Raw genomic sequence first — 18979 nt, forward strand, 5'->3', positions numbered from 1 at the left:
GCTGTAAAATCTACTCTAGGACAGCGTGGGCATGAGCTGAAGCCACACCCACTCACAGGTCCTGTTAGACTGTGGTGTGGAACGATGTGACGAACACAGCACCCCACACACGAACTGAGTAATTCACCAGTAACTACATAGAGTCACCACGGTCAAAACTCAAAATCTTGCATGGTAGAGTTGACTTTAGAGTAAACAAGCTAAATGTGGCTAGCTTTTAGCTATCAGCAACATCTGGTGCAGTAGCATTTTCAGTCCAGCTCCCTCCCTTTTTAATTTGATAGCTTGTGTATATACAAGACACATTTGTGTTGTTCCCACAAATGAACAAGTTGGCCCTCCATGTTTGATGTCCATCTCAACTTCAACTGTAACTTTCTTGTCCTCTGGGGAGATTTGCTTGAAGCTAGTAAAGAAAACATGGGAAACAACCACACAAACCCAGACGCAACAGTGAAATGCATAAATCCAAAAATACTTTAAAGAACATCTTTAGGCAGAGTCATCTTTAAAAGGCATCTTCAGACATCCATAGTAAAAGTAAAGCAACCTTATATTTGATGATTTTCAAAATTAAGTTGTATAATGGCTTCAGTGATTAAATAATTTTTCTTACTGTTGGATTTGGCTCTTGGTAATCTTAATCTTTTGCCCAGGTGATACAATGCAGCACAAAGAGGATGCTCACAACAATATATGATGTCTTGAGCCTTAGACAATAATTTTACTGGAAATAATTGCCAATAATTTCACTTTATACTTTATGTTCACTATCACTACAATAGCTGTGTTTGTTGTGCTTCCTCCATCTGTCAGCAACCTGATTGGCTGTGGATCTGTTCTCCCTAACAACCCTGCTTATGCCTGCTCGGCTGTTCCCCCACACACAACAGGATGTCATATCTGAAACACTGAACATGTTTGATATTCGGAGAGGTGCTGATAGAGCAGGTCGGAGAGGGAAACATCACTTTTAACACATCACACACCACAGGAAGATCAGTCAAGACAATCTTTGGAATTCATTCATTTGGGCAGAAATGGACAATCAGACCAAAAATCAGCATGATTATTGTGTAGTTCTTGCCAGACTTAAGCTTTAAGTTTTTAAAAGTCAGTGGACAAATTTATAAAAGTTTCAGACATTAAGTTGTTTAATGCACATAAATAATGCTATTCTTATATACAGAAACACACAGAGACAACATTTATAACAGTTTCCAATGCTTGATAAATTTACAAAATAGTAATTGACATTTAGTGTAATATACTGTGTGGTGCACATCACAATAACTTGCAAATTTGCTGCTGTAATAGGAAAATGTAGTTTACCATAGAGATATTAAAGCAAGTCTGTTTAAGTAAAAAAGGCAAGTAAACAGCAAACAATAAATAGGCTATACAGTGCAGTTTGCTACATCAATTGGGTTGTACAAAAAGTGAGTTTACAGCAGCAGACATTTTCTCCTCCTCTGAACTGAAACCTAAATGTTCAAACACTCTGTGCTCCATTTATGCAGGCAGAGTTTTCCTGCTCCTCCTGAACAGCTGGCTCAAGCGTCGTCGGGCCGAGTTCCTTTCAGATGGCTGCATCTGTTGGCTATGGAGATAAAAAATTAATCACTTAGAGCTGAGGTAAGACAGAGCTGGAAGTGGTATGTAAGCTAGGTTTGGAGGAAAAAAGGGACAAAATGTTCAAGAGGAACAGAAGTGCTGACTAAAAATGTACTCCCAGTGAAGCCTGTGCTTCTACTGTGCATTAGCTCTGGATCACTGCGTCAGCTCGGCCGGCTGCCATGTTGGAGCAGCACACACATTTACACTTCCTCAGAGCATCATGCTTCACATGAGGTAGATACTACTGCACCCTTTGAGCTTTTTTATGTCTCACCCTTTCAAAGCTGAGCCCTCTCTTCTCAAGGATCCCAATTTTAACTTCCAGTTTTTGTGAGGAACATTAGACTCGTCTTTTTTAGACTCCTGAAAGAAACAATTACATATTTATGAACTTAGAATTTAAAAAAATATGAGAAAGATGAAAGAAAAATAGTCTGATCTTTCAAGTTAAAAGAATTTGATCTAAGTACTAGTTTGCTGTTTATATTCTTAAAATAATTATAGATTGTTATTACTGAAGGATTTTGTATTCTACCTGCTCTTTATGAACTTCCTCCTCCTGCAGGCTTTTCTCAGTCAGGTGCTGCCCTCTGCAGTCTGTATTCGTCATTTCTGTGGCAAGAAAACAGTATGACAGCACCAAACACAAGATTATTTTTCAAACTGGTTAAGCGTAAACCTAAATGAATTGAAATACATATTCCAGAAAAGTTGGGACACTGTATAAAATGTAAATAAAGAAAAGAATTCAGTGATTTTCAAATTCTTTCAAACCCAAGTTTAACTGAACACAGCAAAAAATAGACATTTCTTTTTCAAAGAGATAAACTTTGTTGTTTTTATCAAAATATACACACATTCTAGATTGATACTTGCAACACATTTCAAAAAAGTTGGGAAAGGAGGATGTTAACTGATGCTTAACGTCACCTTTTCTTCTATAAACTTGCTGAAAGCACCTGGAGACTATGGACTGTAATTTTTGAAGTATTTAAAGTTGAATTCTTTTTCATTCTTGCACTATGTACATTTTAAGTTGCTCAACAGTGCAAGGTCACCATTATTCTATTTTGGGCTTCATAATGAAACATACATTTTAAACAGGGTACAGGTCTGGACTGTATATGGGCCAGACCAACACTCTTTTATTGTGAAGCCATGCTGTTGTAACTCAAGCAGACTTAGCTCAGCATAGCATTACTGCGATAAACAGGTTAATCTGTGAAAAATGCGTTGTCTGGATGTGCTCTTAACTCTGTATGTACCTCTCAGTATTAATGACGCCTTCGCCTTTGACATCGCTTCTGGATGTTATTGCTGTAGGGCTTTTGCTTGCAGAGACAAACTGTGTTTGACATACTGAGGGATCAAAGGTCACAGGCATTCAGTATTGGTTTTTGGCCTTGCCCCTTATGTGCAGACGTTCCTCTGAATCTTTTGATGATTTTATGGACTGTAGATGTCGGAATCTCTCAGTTCCTTGTGACTGCACATTGAGGAACATTGTTCATTAACTGTTTGACTTTTTGCCCTCACAGTCTTTTACAAAGTGGAGAACTTTGCACTGTTGTTAATTGTGAAAGACTGAGCCTATCAGAAGTGTCCTTTATATATCCAATCAGTTCAGTTCAGTTGTATACAGGTTCAAACGATTTGGAAGTCACTTATTCTTATTTCAAATTCATATTTTACACCTTGTCCCAACTCTGGGGAGATTTGGGTGTGTTAATATGAATACATGACCAGAGGAAGTAAACATAAAAACTGCAGTGTGACTCACTTAAATGCATTAATGCAATGGTGGTGTCTGAGGCTGATCTTTGTCTAAAATGCCCATAAGGATGACTTTTCCGTCTGTAGTCTAAGCTGTTGGCTTTTCCTTGATTCTGACTGCACATGGGATCCTCTTCAGCAGCTTTGGAGTCATTCTGACAGGTGTCGGCAGGCTGAAAAGGAGCCAAGCAATGAGAAAGACAGTGCTGTTTAACTCTAATGAACCCTCCAGCTGTTCGAAAACATCTTGTCACACCCAGCTTGACAAGCCAGTGTCCTATTTATGAACCCATTGTAGTGTAGGAAGTACGACGGCTTCTTAATTGCTTTGCAAAGAAGCGAAACGTGAATTTGCTCACCTGGCTCGCCTCCATCTCTTGATGCTCCCGCAGGGCATCCATCTCCATCTGTAGGGCTCGGCTGTGCATCTGCTGTCTGGCTATTTCCTCCAACATTTGGCACACCTGCTCCAGGTAGCAGAGACCAGGGCTTAGGTCTTTCCTTTTCTCATCACCAAGAACCTGCACAGATCAATACATGAGGAAATCCTCACATCATCATTTGAATTCTTTTGAATTACATTTAAATGTCAAAAACATATTTCTCAGCTTTAAGAAGCATTTTGGGAAATGTAAGTGGTGACTACTGTATTATTGGAGATTTGAAAATGGTAAAACCCTTTATTACCATGCATGTTTTTGCACATAGCCTGGTGTTTATTCAGAGCCCTGATAGTACAAATATACATTGCTTAATCCATGATAATATGACTATTAGTTTTTTTCACTATAAAAACATAGCAGGGTTGCTATCAGTCCTCCATTTTGACACTGGAAGTAAAAGACAGCAACTTCCTGAAGACAAGGCCTGTAGTAAAAAATATGAGCATAAAGCATTAGTTGGGGCAGGCCATGAAGTCGAGCGCTGAGATACAATTAAGACGAGCTGATCCCACACAGGCCCTCAGCAGCTGATGACCAGCTGATCTGCCCTACGCTTTTGGCTAGTCAAACTCCTGCTGCCATATTTAAACTGCTCTAGCCTGGCTAAGCTTTGCTGCTCCCTCTTTACAAGCCAGTTTTTGCAACCCTCCTCCACCCCAGCTCCTCCTTTATTCTACTTCTGACTTAATCAGTGTCATTCTGTTGTCACTGATGCCTGCTCTGCTCTGGGTTTTTTGCTGCTTCTCTCTCTGCCTCAGGCTATCCTTGTAGGCACAGGAAAGGCAGGAACGTGTGCTGTTTCTGCTTGATGCTTTTCACATAGGCTCGTGGAAGGGCAGGGGGATCCCAGAACAGACACACTGCGAAATATAAATTACAGCTATAAGAGCAAAATTAATAACTGCTGACAAAGAGAAGAAAATTGGGCTGCAAATCATGTGTGTTTCTTGACAACGTGGTCCTGACCGAAATACAGATGTGAAAAAGCTTGTTCACTATTGTTCTGGGTGTGATTTGTATAAAATTCTATGAGATATAATTTACATTTTTTTTTATTTTACCTTCTCTTTCTAGTCATAAAACTTTTGATACATTTATCTGACTTCTTTGTAGCACACATATTCTGATAGTCCAGATTGTCCTGAAAAATAGATGACTGTAACTTTATTGTGCATAAGAGGGTTCAGATCTACATTTATTTTGCAGTCGAACCAAAATTAGCAAAGACTTGATTGGGGTTCCAAGGGTCTTAGTCACTATGATTGCTTGTAGCTAAATGGAGAAGGGTCTTATGTTGTTTATTGCCAGCGCTGATTTTCAGTACTACCACACTTCCTCTTGTGTAATATTACTTAAGTGCAATGGACATTAGTAAGTGCTTCATAATGACTAATGAAAGGGCAATACTACAACTAATTGCCATTCTTAGTATCTAATTAAAAGGTACTAATAACTGTAATGGTTTCCTCAGTTTTATATGTTTTATTGTATATATGTTTTTTCTTTTAGGGGTCTAATGTTAATGAAATTGGGATATGGATTACATTAAAGCACGTCACATCATATAACCTCTTCTACTTATTTAAATGATCATTGTGCACAAACATTTTATGTTTGAACTTTGAGAATAACAACAGACTGAGAGAACAGGGAGGGTAAACAGGATAATCTAAGTATAATTAGATGGCATAACTAAGTCAAGCCTTTAAAACTTAATAACTGTCTATTTGCAATTGGCCTCTCAGTGTTGCCTTCCTCTTAAGCCTTTTAAAGTCTGAACATATTTAAAGTAATTCACACACCCAAAGACTATTGTTTAAACTTAAACCACTGGTACTATTAATCCAGCTGTAACATCTCTATTGTGAGCTTGAAGAGCTACCTAGTTGGTCACCATGAGCACTCAAACTCACAGCAAATGGGAGCAAAAAGTCTATGATGTACAGAAGCCCTGATCAGACAGAAATCCATCTTTTTTATTCAACTTAGTTAACCTGTGATAATGAGTATATTTCCATCAGTTATACAAGATTTAAATATATTTATCTTCTTTTCTTGGAAAACAAAGGTGGTTTTCCTCAAGAAATTACTAAAATGTCCATTTATCTTCGGAAAATGTAGTAAAAGTAAAATGCAAACATGCCCTTCTGTCCCTACGCACTTTTCAATCATGTTTGTGTTGTCCTGACTCTGTTTAATCATGCATTTTCTATTAAAGAAAAATGTTTCAGTTTCATTTTTAGGTCACATTTAGATCCTGATGTCTGATCAGCTGAGAGCCACCTGTCTAATGGCTAGGTAGTTTTCAATGCTTAAATTTTAATTTCAAATCAAGGCTTTCTTCTCCACTTAAGAAGAGTCCTCCATTCTTACACAAAAGCCCCACAGACTGCTTCACTTCCCTCACGTCTCCATCCATTCCTGTCATACCTGTGGGTTTTAAGTCACCTGGGCAGACTGGTTTATGATCCCTCGCACCACAGACAGACTCGTGACGGGTTGTGAGCATGAAAGAGATACTGTTATGAGTAATGACATGCCTGTCCTACTTTGAATGTGAGAGCAAGTTGTGTTGCAACCCTCTAACTACAGTAAAAGTAGAGACCCTGTCACACCAGTGGGACTTTCTTTCCTTTCACATTTATGCACTGGTGGTGCTGTGCAAGACCACACATGTTCCTGCTGAACTTATGTAATCCTGGAAGTGGTTTCACATAGAAACAAACACAAATCACACAAATGTTTGTATCTCCTCTGCCAAATATTTGAACAAGGTTTGGTTTGTGCATGATCTCACCTCTGATCTTGCCTGAGCTTGCAGCGGGTCACAGCTCAGAGACGATGGCCGTCTGAATATTTCTGACATGTGCCTGGTGGGAACTGATGGGTTGGCTGTCCTTAGGCCAAAACTCTCTGACCTATGAGCTCTCACTATATCAGACGTGTGCCGTTTGGGTCGCCGCCTCAGCACCTCATCCACTGAAGGGATCTGTGAGTTCTCCTTTAGATATTTAGAATCAGTCCTCTTTAGTGTGAGCTCCAATTTTTGGTGAAAAGCATTGGAGTCCCCCTGAGGCCTGCTGGAATGGAGATGAGGGGAGGAAGAGGAGGAAGAAGAGAGCACAGGAGAGGAGAGGACAGGAGACTGAGAGGATGATGCGTCTATTTCTGTGTTATCTGTAGAAGCAGAGCGGGATGTGGCAGGAAAAGATGTCTCTGAGCTGGCTGTCTCCACTCCAGAGTCCACAGATTCTGAGCGCAGGTTTGAGGAAGAATTGGGAGAGTCTTCATTGTTTATTCCCAGCCATTCTGAGTCCAAACCCGGTCCTCCTTCAGTCACCCAGGACTCCATAAGGTTCCCAAAACTCCTATACAGATTCATCCTCACACCTCTGCTACAACAGGAAAAATGAGCCGCAGTGCAGACGACCCACGCAGTCATTAGCTGAAGTAAACTGGCTGCATAGAATTCAAAACATCTCTCTGATCCGCCTCTGCTGCTTCACCACGCCTCTGAGCAGCATCTGTCCTGTCACAGCTGCGTGTTCATACCCGCTCATTCCTGTCACTGAATACTGGGAAAGTGTGACTCATCTGCTGGGTTAGGGGAAATGCTGTGCTTGTCTGTACACCTGTAAGAAATCAAGAAAGCAAGGTTTATATCTGGGCATTTAATTCCTTTATAGACAGTGATAGACAGTGGGTTGGAAACAGGGATTAGAGAGTGGGGAATGACATGCAGGAAAGAAGCTCCCACATATGAGATGTTTTTATCTAAGGCAAACAATCATGTACAGGAACACAGGACAATTGTGCAATCATAAAACAGTTTTCTCCTCTCAGGATGTAAAAGTGCAGAGAAATGTCATGCACAAAAGCTGGAAACACTTGCAAATGCATAATGTGTGCAAGGTGTCTGATTTGAGCACACAGCTCCTTTAAATCCTTGCTCATTTATTCAGTTATGCATATCTATTTTGTCAGGGTTATTTCTTCATGGCTGTGCCTTAAATCTAACTCACACTATTGGATGAGTCAGCCTAAATTTAACTAATATGGTTTATGCACAGAAATGTCTCTGAAGGTGTTTGAAATCCTTTAAAACCAACTTATTATTTGTATGCTCACATTTTTCCAGTTCTTTTTGACGCTTTATTGACTGCTTGATCACTACTTATTTTTCAAGAGCTGTCAAAAACCTAACCCCCCCCCCCCCCGTTGTTGGGACTGGTTTTCCCAGTGCTAAGTCCAAGTACTAACCAGGCCCAACACTGCTCAGCTTCACGGAGCAGATCAGGCTTACTTTAGGTGGTACGGTCATAAGTGTAAGAACAAACATTTCACTGGATTGCATCAATATATAGTAACAACTGAGCTAAACTAGTGCCCTGATTTACCACTTAAACTCGTTATTTATCACTTGTTTACTGCTACTATTAACTACTAGTTTACCCCTTACTGCTAATTAATCAATTATTTACTGCATATTTTAATGAATTATTTACAACTTATCTAACTTAAATCGACACCTTATTGACCTCATATGTACCAGTTGTATACCTAAGATGGCGTGACTGTAAGCAAGTTCTGGTAGTACACATATGCCTCTTAAAGAACTGGCAGCCTGTGCTCGAAATGCATGTTCACAGTTCCTTCTGTTTTTCTTATTATTAATGGATCTGAATAGATCCCTAGAACCTGTTACAGAGTACTCTCATAATATGCTACATGTTAAAGTATACATATAGTATATTAAACTGGTGTAGAACTGTAGGGATAAAATGAAGAATAAATGTAGAGTAGTTAGTTTACCAATTATTTACCTATTTTTCCAGTCATTTTTGCCTTTTGACCTTCTATTGACCCTCATGACCACTTCTTGACCTTCTAATTACTTTGTATTTACCGCTTATTTACCATTTAATCACTGCTTATCAAAGATAAAGTAACAAGCTGCCATAAAGAGTTAAATGTCAGTATATAATAAAGGTAGTATATGTTCAAATTCCTCTCTGTATCTGCAGTGATAAGGTGTCAGTGTACGTGTGAAAGGAGGAGCTGTAATAAGAGTCTGAAACACTAAATGCTGTCGTCATTTCAACAAACCAACATTTATGTAGGTGAAGGAATGTGAAGAATGGCCGCTCCTGTCCTGTCTGCTGATTTGATCTACATTCCCCAGGTGAAAGCTGACGAAATGGGTCATCTGATTAAAAACACAAAAGCTGGCTCACAATCCTCGAAGACAAAAACTACGTATCTGGAGTGAGTCTGCCCACATCTGTTTAGGTCTCTTAAATGGCCTCTTGTATTATGTGTTATAGCTACTAGTTTTATTTCTAACTAACACATAAGCACCATATTCTAACACACACACACACACACACACACACGCATATATATATATATATATATATATATATAGATAGATAGATAGATAGATAGATAGATAGATAGATATAGATATATATATACACACACACACACACACACACAACAGTGGCATTCAGAGAGTTTGACTTTTGAGAGGGAAAAATTATCACAGGATATGAAACTGAACAGTAACTGGAATAAGAAAAATAATCTGGCCTATTGAATATTGCCACAATAATAAATGCCTCTTTTGTGTTTAAGTGTTAATTTTGGAATATAATTTAAATGTAATATTAGTCTTGACTGAAATGTTTATAGTTAGAGCTAGTGTTGATGTATTTATTGATTTAGTAACTGTGGGATGGAATTTCCCTGCAGGGACATTAAAATATATTCTTCATAGTTTTAGTTGACAAAAACTCAAAAACATTTTAATCAAGATTTTATAAAAAAAAAAAAGTCCTTAAATTTTAGTCTTTACTTTTAGTACCAACATTCATTTCCTTTTAACTTCTTTATTGTTAAATAAATATAAATGTAAAACACTCATATTTATGCACTATCAGCGCTTTACTTTATTAAAATACACAGATGAAGATACTGATTTACCTTACATACACATGCAATATCATGGATTTCAACAGTCCAGTCTCTTTGACAAAAAGGAAACTTAGTTTTTGTCAGTCTGGACTTCATCATTGAAAAAAGGTAGTGGAACAGCATTTTTAGCCATAGTTTAACTCAACAAAATTAACACTATCTGGTAGTATTTTTTTGTGTGTTTTTTTTCTCTTAGAAAAACTTGGTAAAATGTAACCTGACTCTCTTTTTTATCAGAAGAATAAAAGGTAAAAAATACAATAATTTAATACAATGGAAAAAAGAAATGATAATAGATGTGTAAACGTTCAACTTGTGGTTAGACGTGTAGCACATTGATATGTTAAAGTGACTTTACAGCCAAGTAATTAATACTCTTTTTATGTTTTGTTCAACGCTATTCCTACATTTGTAGCCTTTTACAACCGCTATTTTAGCTGTATGTTTACTTGGCCTCAGCTTCTCTGAAATCCTGGGCCTGCAAAGTGGTGGCATCTGTCTGCTATTGGCTTATTTCCTTCAAAATGAGTCGCATGAAGCCACCAGGGGGCGCCATTACCCATCCTTTCTGAAATTTCAACATGTATTTTCTTAAACGTTCAGAAAACTTGTTTTAAGTACTCACCGTCTCTGTTATCTTCTTTTGTGTCATTTATTACAGAAAAACGTTTCGATTACGTTGCCCTTAACGCTAAAATGATTAGTTAAAGTATTAAATATGTATAAAATATTAAATAAATATAAAATGATTTGTTTAGAGGTGATGTAGTTTGTGTCAAACAGCAGAAACGCTCCTAAACTTTCCTTTACAGAACGTGAAAACCTAATCAGTAGCTTATGTTTGTAGTTACATAAGTGTGTTTGTACTCGAAGGAAAGTTTCGGTATATACGTCAGTTTAATAACACTTGATTCCATCTCTATGTTTGTGTTTCTTTCTCTGTAGCAACCAGCAAACACCGAGCACAGGAAGTCGACCGTCATCTGTCCTGAGCGGGGTCAACATGGAGAAATACGCCACGAAATTTAGCTCACTTCTCATGACACCTGATCCACACTACATCCCGGGGTAAGTTCACGTCTCCTCTATCTCTGATGAATGATAGATGCATAAATAACTGTCAAATATTATTGCTGCACAAGGTTTAATGTCGACTGCTGATGAATTTAAATCATTACAGTGGCCTAAATTGACACGAAATACGTAATATGAAGTGTTAAAACGAAAACATCGTCATTAAAAATGCTAAAAGACTGAATATCAGAGATTGTTTAAATATTTGGGTTGTTTGCATGTGTTATTGTTGCTGGGCAGTTTTATAGAACACTGTTCTTCTAATTTGTACACAAAGACAGTAATAAAATGCAACTTTCATTGCCATAATATGTTATCAAAATGAGCAGAAATGATCTTTTCTTCCTTACATCAAACTTTTTTTTTTGCTCAGATTTTATTTTAAATCTCTAAAATTAAATTCATTAGACAGACCTCAGCTGTCTTAGCCCTTGACACATCCTAAAGGTGCATACTGTTACCTGTAAACATTTACTATCTTTAAATAAATAGTTCTGTTATTCTGTTTTTTAACCCTGCACAATGCCTTGAATGGCTTCATAACTAAACTTACCTTAGCCCACCTAACACTGTAAGTTAATAAAAAAGTGATGTATACCATAAAAATACACCCTACCTACTCAAAAGCAATGCTCTTCAGCTACTGTTCCTCTATGTTGTTTTCAGGTTTACAGGATACTGCCCACAGCTCAAGTACAACATGGGGAAGTCTTATGGCGGGCTTACCCACCAGTTGCTTAGCAGTCCTGAGGCGAAACCCTCCGGACGTTGGGTCCTCACTGAGGGTCATGACCCACCTCCAGAGTCTGACAGTGCTCTGACACTAAAGATGATACTAGGATACACAGGTAGACATCATTCTCTTAAACAGGTGGAGTGAATAAAAGAGCTCAACATTGCACTGGAAAATAGTTCTGCCCTGGAGTCTGAAAAGCACTGAAACAAAATCGGGTGTATTTAAAGTTATGATGGATATAACTGAAATTTGGCACTAAACCTTTAAATGTGTGAGTTTTCATCTTCTACAATAGCACCATGAGACCCTGGAAACATGAGAATAATCCATCTCCACAACTGAATAATTAAGTATAACAGGCCAGAGAAGCCATTTTACATCACTGCTGTCGATTTTCACACACATGTAAGTGTGTTTAAATACACAGTAAGCTGATTCTGAAACGAATCAAAAAGATAACAAATGATCAAAAGGTAATGAGTTGTGCTGCTGAGCTCTTCTCACCTCAGCTGTCTGCTTCTCATTTTAAATAGCAGACTCTGTTCAATAAAAACTACTCCACAAGGCATAACTTCTAAACAGTAAACCACTGTTTTTCTTTCATGGATGAATTTCTCATAATGAACAAGCTAAAGATCACAAACATTAATACTCTTTCAACAGTGTTCCGGTTGTTTCTATAAAATTGTCATTGCAAACATTTAAAACCACTTCAACGTGTTCTCTATGGTAAAAGGAGTAAAACTTTTTTTTTAAATGTCATGTTTTGTGAGCATCAAAACATTAATTTTGTGACTTATTGCTGTTTCAGGCTTCATTCCAAAACAACAGAACTACTTTGCCAGCAGTTACTCTGAAACATGTCGTAAAGCGCTGACAGAGTTTTACCAGGAGAGATGTGCAAAGCTCAAACGACGATCGTCAGACCTGCCAGCTGTGGTCAGCTACCCCAGACAACAGTTTGCTGTAACCTCTTTTTCTCATTTAGACATGCTGACACGCTCCTCTGAATAGCTTCACTCGTGTTTAATTATCCATGGTGGGACTGTAGTGTCAGTTCACTGTAATATAATACAGCTTAAATGAAAGACTGAGAGGTAGAAGTGATATGATTTCACAGAACCAACTATAGATTTACTCATGATATCTCTGAGATTCACCTTAATTATTCTGGAGAAACTTTTTCATGTAAGCTTTAATATATATATATTTTTTTTCAGAGACCAGGACTGCCTTTTACGCCAATCTCTGACAAAGTCTTCTCCTACAAGCCATCGAAGCCCTTCGCCCCCCTCGGACAACCTTATTTAATGGATGATGATGACCCGAACAAGTGCTTCATGTCAGGTACATCAAAAAGGAGATCTTTCCACTTTAATTTAGACATATTATTGTAAAGTTGTTTGGTATTTGTAAGTTTTGATGACACTTGTTTCCTTTTGAGATATCTACTGTGTACATACGTGTTCCACTGCTTCTAGCTCTTTTTGTCCCCATCTGCTCCTGATGGAAATATCTTACAACTAAGATGTTAAAAAAATCAAATTTTCACCTGCCAATAGCCACTGTCAGTACTGAGCAACTATTTTAATGTCAGTTTTGAGAGCTGTGAATGAAAACCACACTTTGTGCAAAGGGACTGACTAAAAAACAAACATGTTCAAAGTAATACCTTCACTCAAAACAGCTAGAGCAGGGGTTCTCAAACGACCTCAAACATAAAGGAAAATTTAAAAAATGTTAATAATAATAAAGGTGCAGAGGACCAGAGACCCCCATTGGGGTCTAAAGGGGGTTAAAGCATAGTTGAACATAGCCTTGCAAATTCAAGAATAGTCGTGTGCAGACTAACGTTTAAAGGTCACATATTTTACACTTTTAAGAAAAGTTGTTTTTTTTGGGGGCCTTTATTAGATAGCGGAGGACAGTGGATAGACTTGGAAACAGGGATGAGAGGGGGGAGAGACATGCAACAAAAGGCCATAGGCCGGACTCGAAACCGGGCCGCCCGCATACGTAGTGCTCACCTTAAACCACTCAACCATCTGCTCACCCAGGGCAAGTTCAGAGGCCCTCAAAACGTGCCTGTGAAGTCTGTTGCTGAAAAACACTCCAGTATTGAATTTTTGCATGTCTAAACACCCCTCTGTTTCAGCCCTGCTTACTACGAGCTGTTTCTGTGTCTGTGGCTTTAAACTTTAATAAGCTGTCTGACTCCGCCCCTGACCCCGCCCCTCTCAGTAAATGGATGTGGCTTAATGGATGTGGCTCTCCTGATCTGAACTTTCTTCCAAGTGGGGGGGACCAACAGAACCGGGAGCGGTGCTAACTCCCCACATGACACTATGAGGGGAAAATCTGCGAACAGCTTGTTTCAGCACACAGTTGCCAAAAGCTGTGGGGAGGGAATGGATTTTTCTGATCATCGGGGGGGATGCCTGAAAAAAGTGTATTTTGCATAATATGTGACCTTTAAAGGATTTTTTTAAACAATACTTCGATTTCAGCAAAATTCTCACCGAATGACCATGTTCTTATTTTACATCTAAGTAATTTTATGCATAAATTTTTATTTAAAATTAGCTAAAATATACAATCTGAAATCATTTAAAAATATTGTTTTTTTTTTCGGAAGGCATCACCTATTAGAGACATATTTCTAAAGTTCAGCAGCTACAATGACAACTTGCTGGAAATGCAAACAAAAATATGAAAATGATACAAGAAAAAGGGTTGAAAAGGCCTTTAATGATCTTTTTTTTTTTTTTTTTTTTTTTAAGAATATTATAGAGAGAATCCTTGTGCTTATTTTTGTACCCTTTCCTTTGAGAACTCCAGCAGCTAACTGAGTGATGTTTTTCTAAAGGATTCACGGGACATGTGCCGAAATCCCGCTTCCTTGTGGGTAAAGGTTACCCAGTCACAACCAACCAGGCACTGATCCAGTTTGGGGCACAGCAGCGGAGTGGCTGCACATCCCAGAGACAGGACGGTTCCACGACCACCATCTATCCATCAGACAGGGGGGTGATACCGTCATTCACAGGACACATTCCAGGTGTGTATCAGTGTCTGATAAAGGCTTCTGAATGACTTAACTGTGAGCTCAACTAACTTCATGCCTTTTACAGGATACAGGTTCATGTATGGACAATCATTTGGCCAGCTTTCACAGAATGCACTGGAAAAGAGTGGGATCAAGAGGCTCCTTAAGGACAAATCATAAAATTATCAATAAAATGTTTGTTACTGGCAACATTTAGTTGTGACTCAAGCCTTGTTACTAGCAAGAGATTATACATTTTCATGAAACTAAAAGTTTGCTCAAACACATTCCTAGAAACCCCAGTTCCAAAAAAGTTAGGACATTGTGTAAAATTTGAATAAAACCTTGATTTTCAAATCCTTCCCAACCTATATTCATTCGAATACAACACAAAAACAAAATACTTAATGTTTAATCACTAAACAGATTCTGAATTTGATCCCTGCAACATGTGACAAAATATTTGGACAGGAGCATGTTAACCACTGTTTCATCACATTTTCTTCTAGCACTCTGCAAGTGTCTGAAAACATTAACTGTTGAAGTATTGAAAGTGGAAATTTCCTTTTCTCGTTTGATATACATCTTAAGGTTCACAACATGCTGTCTGGGCTTTGTACTGTTATCAGTTAAATAGTTGAAAAGAATTTGCAAATAACTGTATCCTGATGTATTTATATTTGACACAATATCCCACATTTTTAAAAATGTTTTGTACCTTTCTTTGATAATAACAAGAACAAGACATGTAAGTATGTTAAGTCTTTATTAACAGACTTTGATTGTCACCGGGCATTAGAGGAAGGGTTCAGAGAAAATGATGCTAGGTCGAATCATTTCACAGACTTCACATTATTGCAGAACATTAAAATTCTCTATTTCACAAATGCAGAGAACGTCTTTTTGTTTGTTTTCCCTTCTCATCTACACACCAGTCTATCAAAATATACCTGACACATACTGAAATACCTGAAACAGCCAGCAGGTGGCTTATATTTGTGCAACTGCAAAACCTCACTGTACTGGAAGACATCCTACTGAGTTCAACAAACAATAAAACACTCTGTTTCAGTTTCAGAAATATACCAAAACCTAACTCTACCGCTATAAAAACATTCACAGAAAAATCACAAGATCTACAAAGTACTACAGTATTGTTGTTTACTCATGCATCCACAGTAAATCCATGCTGCAAATTTTCTCAAGAAATCAAGTAATTGTCAATAAAACGTCACTGACAGTCCACAAGGCTGGTGTGCAGAATATTTGGCACTGTTAAACGTGTATTGCTTCTTTTTTCCAGTCCAAACATTAAAAGGTACAGCTATGTGGATATTGACATGAGATACGAAAGGGTTTGCACCACAATAATGTCCCAACAGGCAACAGCAGGTCACATTTTAAGGTTGACTTTCATCTACAGGGAATACAAAGGAGAACAGGTAATAAAAGCACCTTACTTTTGGTTGTTCCAGAGTGAAGTTACGAGGAGAAACTGGTCCTGATGCATTGAGATAACTACTGGATAAGAGATCAAGAACTGTTTATTTCTGAATGCATTCAGAAAGCTTGATCTCAGCTGATTTAAAGCTCCTGTGAGGTCATTTGGGTTTGGTTGACTCTGGCGCCCCCTGTGGACAAAGTATACTTCTTATCTCTTTGCTGTTTTTACTTTGTACATGTTTAAAGGGAGATTATGACAATAATGCTAATCATGCTTAAACCAGGGGTGTCGAATTCAAGGCCAGGGGTCAAAAGTTGGCCCATGGTACAGTTAAACCCGGCCCGCAAGATCACATCATATTTTCATGATAACTGGCCTACTAGTATTAGATCTGCAGAATTCCTGCAGTATAAAAATGCAAACTGAACCTGAAAGATTTAAAATATCCTGGTTAAATCATAATAATGTGAAAAAGTAGAGTAAAAATAATTACATAAAAAATCAGGAATGTGGGAAAGAAAGTAATTTAAATTTAATTTCATATTTTCAATTTTGCATGTTACAATTACAACTTAAATGTATGATTTCGCCTTTTTATTTCATATTTTGACTAATTACTTCAAATTTTATCCCAGGTTTTGACCATTTCAACTCCTAATTTTGACTTTTAATCCCATATTTTCACCATTAAGACTCACAATTTAAAATTTTAACTCATCTTTTAACCTTTTAAACTCATGATTTTGTTTTATCTCATAATTTGACCCTAAAACGCATTATTTCTACTTTACATCATATATATATGCCTTTTAAAAACACTATCCTGACTTTTAAAATAGTGTTTTACTTTTAACTGTTTTTAACTAATAATTTTGACTTCTTACCTCAGATTTTGAGTCTTTAAACTTATCATTTTGCCTTATTTCGTCCCTCAAAATCATTTAACATCAGTGCTAAGTTTTGTTCTTTCCCCATTAATTATTACTGATGAAAATGAGGTTGATAGTTTAGGATTAAATGTTAACCATGTTCAGCCCTCAGGTTAGACCTGATTTTAGAATCTTGCCCCAGCTGTGATTTACTTTGACACCCCTGCTTTAAACAGTGAATGGATCACTTATTGAGAATCTTTACTTTAAAAAGCAAGCTGTAAACTGTCTTTCTGACACCTACACTGCAGCATCAATTTCAAGCATTAAAACTTTATAGAAAGCATTAGATTTGTCCTGGATGGTCTCGTTGGCTTTGGTAGGTCATATAGCAGCATCAGTTTTAATTTCAGTCTGTTTCATAACCAGTAAAAAAAACACCCACAGGAGCTTTAAGCACAAATTACCACAGTACACAGACCAAACAACAACCAGGAGGTATTTTTTAGATCAGGATTCAGACACACTAGGAGCCGGTTGCAGCAGCTGTTCAAAATTTAAAATTAAGCCAAGCTATGAAGGTTTGTTATTCAAGATATCAGCTCATTTTACACTAAAGTCCAGTTCAGACCAAGGATTTGCAACGCTACAAGACTGAGAGCGTCACAGAGGACAGTTAAAGCAAAGGGAATGACGCCATTGCAGCTTGAATCAGGCCGACTGATGTAGTCACCTGTAGAATCATCAACAACTGCTTTTTGATATTTCTAGCAGACTTTTCATATGGTAACTTTAGCCTGATAAACATTCCTGTCCCCTCCATCAGCTGTACACATACAGACAGGTTGCATGGCACTATACAAGTTAATACAATACATGAGAAATTATGTAGTGGCTAAATTTGTTAGTAGAGAAGGTATAGTTTTCAGCAGATGTCTTAGACTAAGCTAGCAAAGCATTTTTGTGTTTATACTCTGAATTTTTAAAGTATTTCTATCTTGTCATACATATAATCCTATGGCTAGCCTGCATGGGCTTACATAACACCAATCATTTCACTTATCCAGAATCAGAGTGCATAGAAGGTCTGTTTGTTGGAACAAAAGAGGAAAATGAAGGCAAACTAAACACTATTTAAACAAAGTATCTTGTCTCCTTTTCCAGGCTTCTGAAAAAAAAATCAGCAAGCCTAACATTTAAACTGCCATTCCAGTTTTTGCTGCAATATTTTAGGAGTTTTTGTGCCTTGAACTTGGATAGTAGACACTTGGTTTGGGGATGTTTCTAGAAAATCTCTGTTTGAAGGGCCATGCACCTTTAGCATTTCACCTTAAAGAACCAACACAGTAATAAAAAAATATGCATATTGTCATTTAATACGTGCTTGTTTAACCTAAATGAAAATGACTTTTCAGTGTTTATTTAGTGCTGCCTAAATATTTGTTTACATTTGACTGGTCTATCTGAAGGATTATTACCACCTTCATATCACCAAAGTTATCAGAAGCTTTAGTTAAGTCCATAGGAAAGTCTAGAGATTTATGGATTCATGAAAAGTGCATAAATACCACTGAGATCTTCATTAGAGCACTCATGGACTTAATCATTTCACAATGGGACATCACTCAGCATTCACACATTTCCAAGAATCGCAATTCAATATCCACGGGCCTGTAAGTGTGGAGTTTGGGATTCAGGCTTAAACCAGCTAATTAGCCACCCTCGTTCATTCTGAAACACATGTAGAACCCTGGACATGGATCCCCTTATGTTTGCATAAGAAATATTTACTAAGACATGCTTAGATTGAATAGTTTCACTGAACTTTAAGTTGTCTTTGGCAGCTGTGCTACTGCATGTGATGCTACGGATCCTTCCTTCTATGTAACAGCCTTTTCCTTAAGTTTTATGCTGCAACCTGGTTCCTTTTTAACGTCCATAGTTACTGAGATCACTGGAAAGACAAACAAAGATACCACAGTCTTGATGTACAGAACTCAGGCT

The 18979-nt window shown here is 37.7% G+C and overlaps 2 protein-coding genes across 3 annotated transcripts; one reads left to right on the forward strand and one right to left on the reverse strand.

The window, feature by feature from the left end:
- Positions 1-1285: 1285 nt before the first annotated feature.
- Positions 1286-6782, reverse strand: si:dkey-106l3.7. 2 transcript variants are annotated; one of them, XM_041811798.1, is made up of 6 exons: positions 6631-6782; positions 3750-3911; positions 3398-3563; positions 2153-2229; positions 1892-1980; positions 1286-1600 (listed from the first exon to the last, which is right to left on the reverse strand). In XM_041811798.1, exons 1-6 carry the CDS (start codon positions 6697-6699, stop codon positions 1513-1515), a joined length of 651 nt encoding a protein of 216 aa, XP_041667732.1. In that variant the 5' UTR covers positions 6700-6782; the 3' UTR covers positions 1286-1512. The 2 variants fall into 2 exon arrangements, with proteins under 2 accessions (XP_041667732.1, XP_041667733.1); XM_041811799.1 differs by lacking the exon at positions 1892-1980 and having other exon boundaries at positions 1522-1600.
- Positions 6783-10305: 3523 nt separating this feature from the next.
- fam166b (family with sequence similarity 166 member B) lies at positions 10306-15487 on the forward strand. Its single transcript, XM_041811645.1, has 7 exons — positions 10306-10389; positions 10752-10874; positions 11547-11728; positions 12428-12582; positions 12837-12963; positions 14483-14674; positions 14748-15487. Exons 2-7 carry the CDS (start codon positions 10810-10812, stop codon positions 14840-14842), a joined length of 816 nt encoding a protein of 271 aa, XP_041667579.1. The 5' UTR covers positions 10306-10389; positions 10752-10809; the 3' UTR covers positions 14843-15487.
- The last annotated feature ends 3492 nt before the right edge of the window (positions 15488-18979 follow it).

Source organism: Cheilinus undulatus, linkage group 17 (assembly GCF_018320785.1).
Source record: "Cheilinus undulatus linkage group 17, ASM1832078v1, whole genome shotgun sequence".
NCBI lineage: Eukaryota > Metazoa > Chordata > Actinopteri > Labriformes > Labridae > Cheilinus > Cheilinus undulatus.

Coding starts and splice junctions, on each gene's coding strand:
- si:dkey-106l3.7 (XM_041811798.1), bottom strand. CDS start 6,699: ATGTCAGAAATATTCAGACGGCCATCGTCTCTGAGCTGTGACCCGCTG. Junction 3,564..3,749: donor AAGAGATGGAGGCGAGCCAG/GTGAGCAAATTC, acceptor GCTCCTTTTCAG/CCTGCCGACACCTGTCAGAA. Junction 2,230..3,397: donor CATTGCATTAATGCATTTAA/GTGAGTCACACT, acceptor TTCTTGCCACAG/AAATGACGAATACAGACTGC.
- fam166b (XM_041811645.1), top strand. CDS start 10,810: ATGGAGAAATACGCCACGAAATTTAGCTCACTTCTCATGACACCTGAT. Junction 10,875..11,546: donor GATCCACACTACATCCCGGG/GTAAGTTCACGT, acceptor TGTTGTTTTCAG/GTTTACAGGATACTGCCCAC. Junction 12,964..14,482: donor GAACAAGTGCTTCATGTCAG/GTACATCAAAAA, acceptor GTTTTTCTAAAG/GATTCACGGGACATGTGCCG.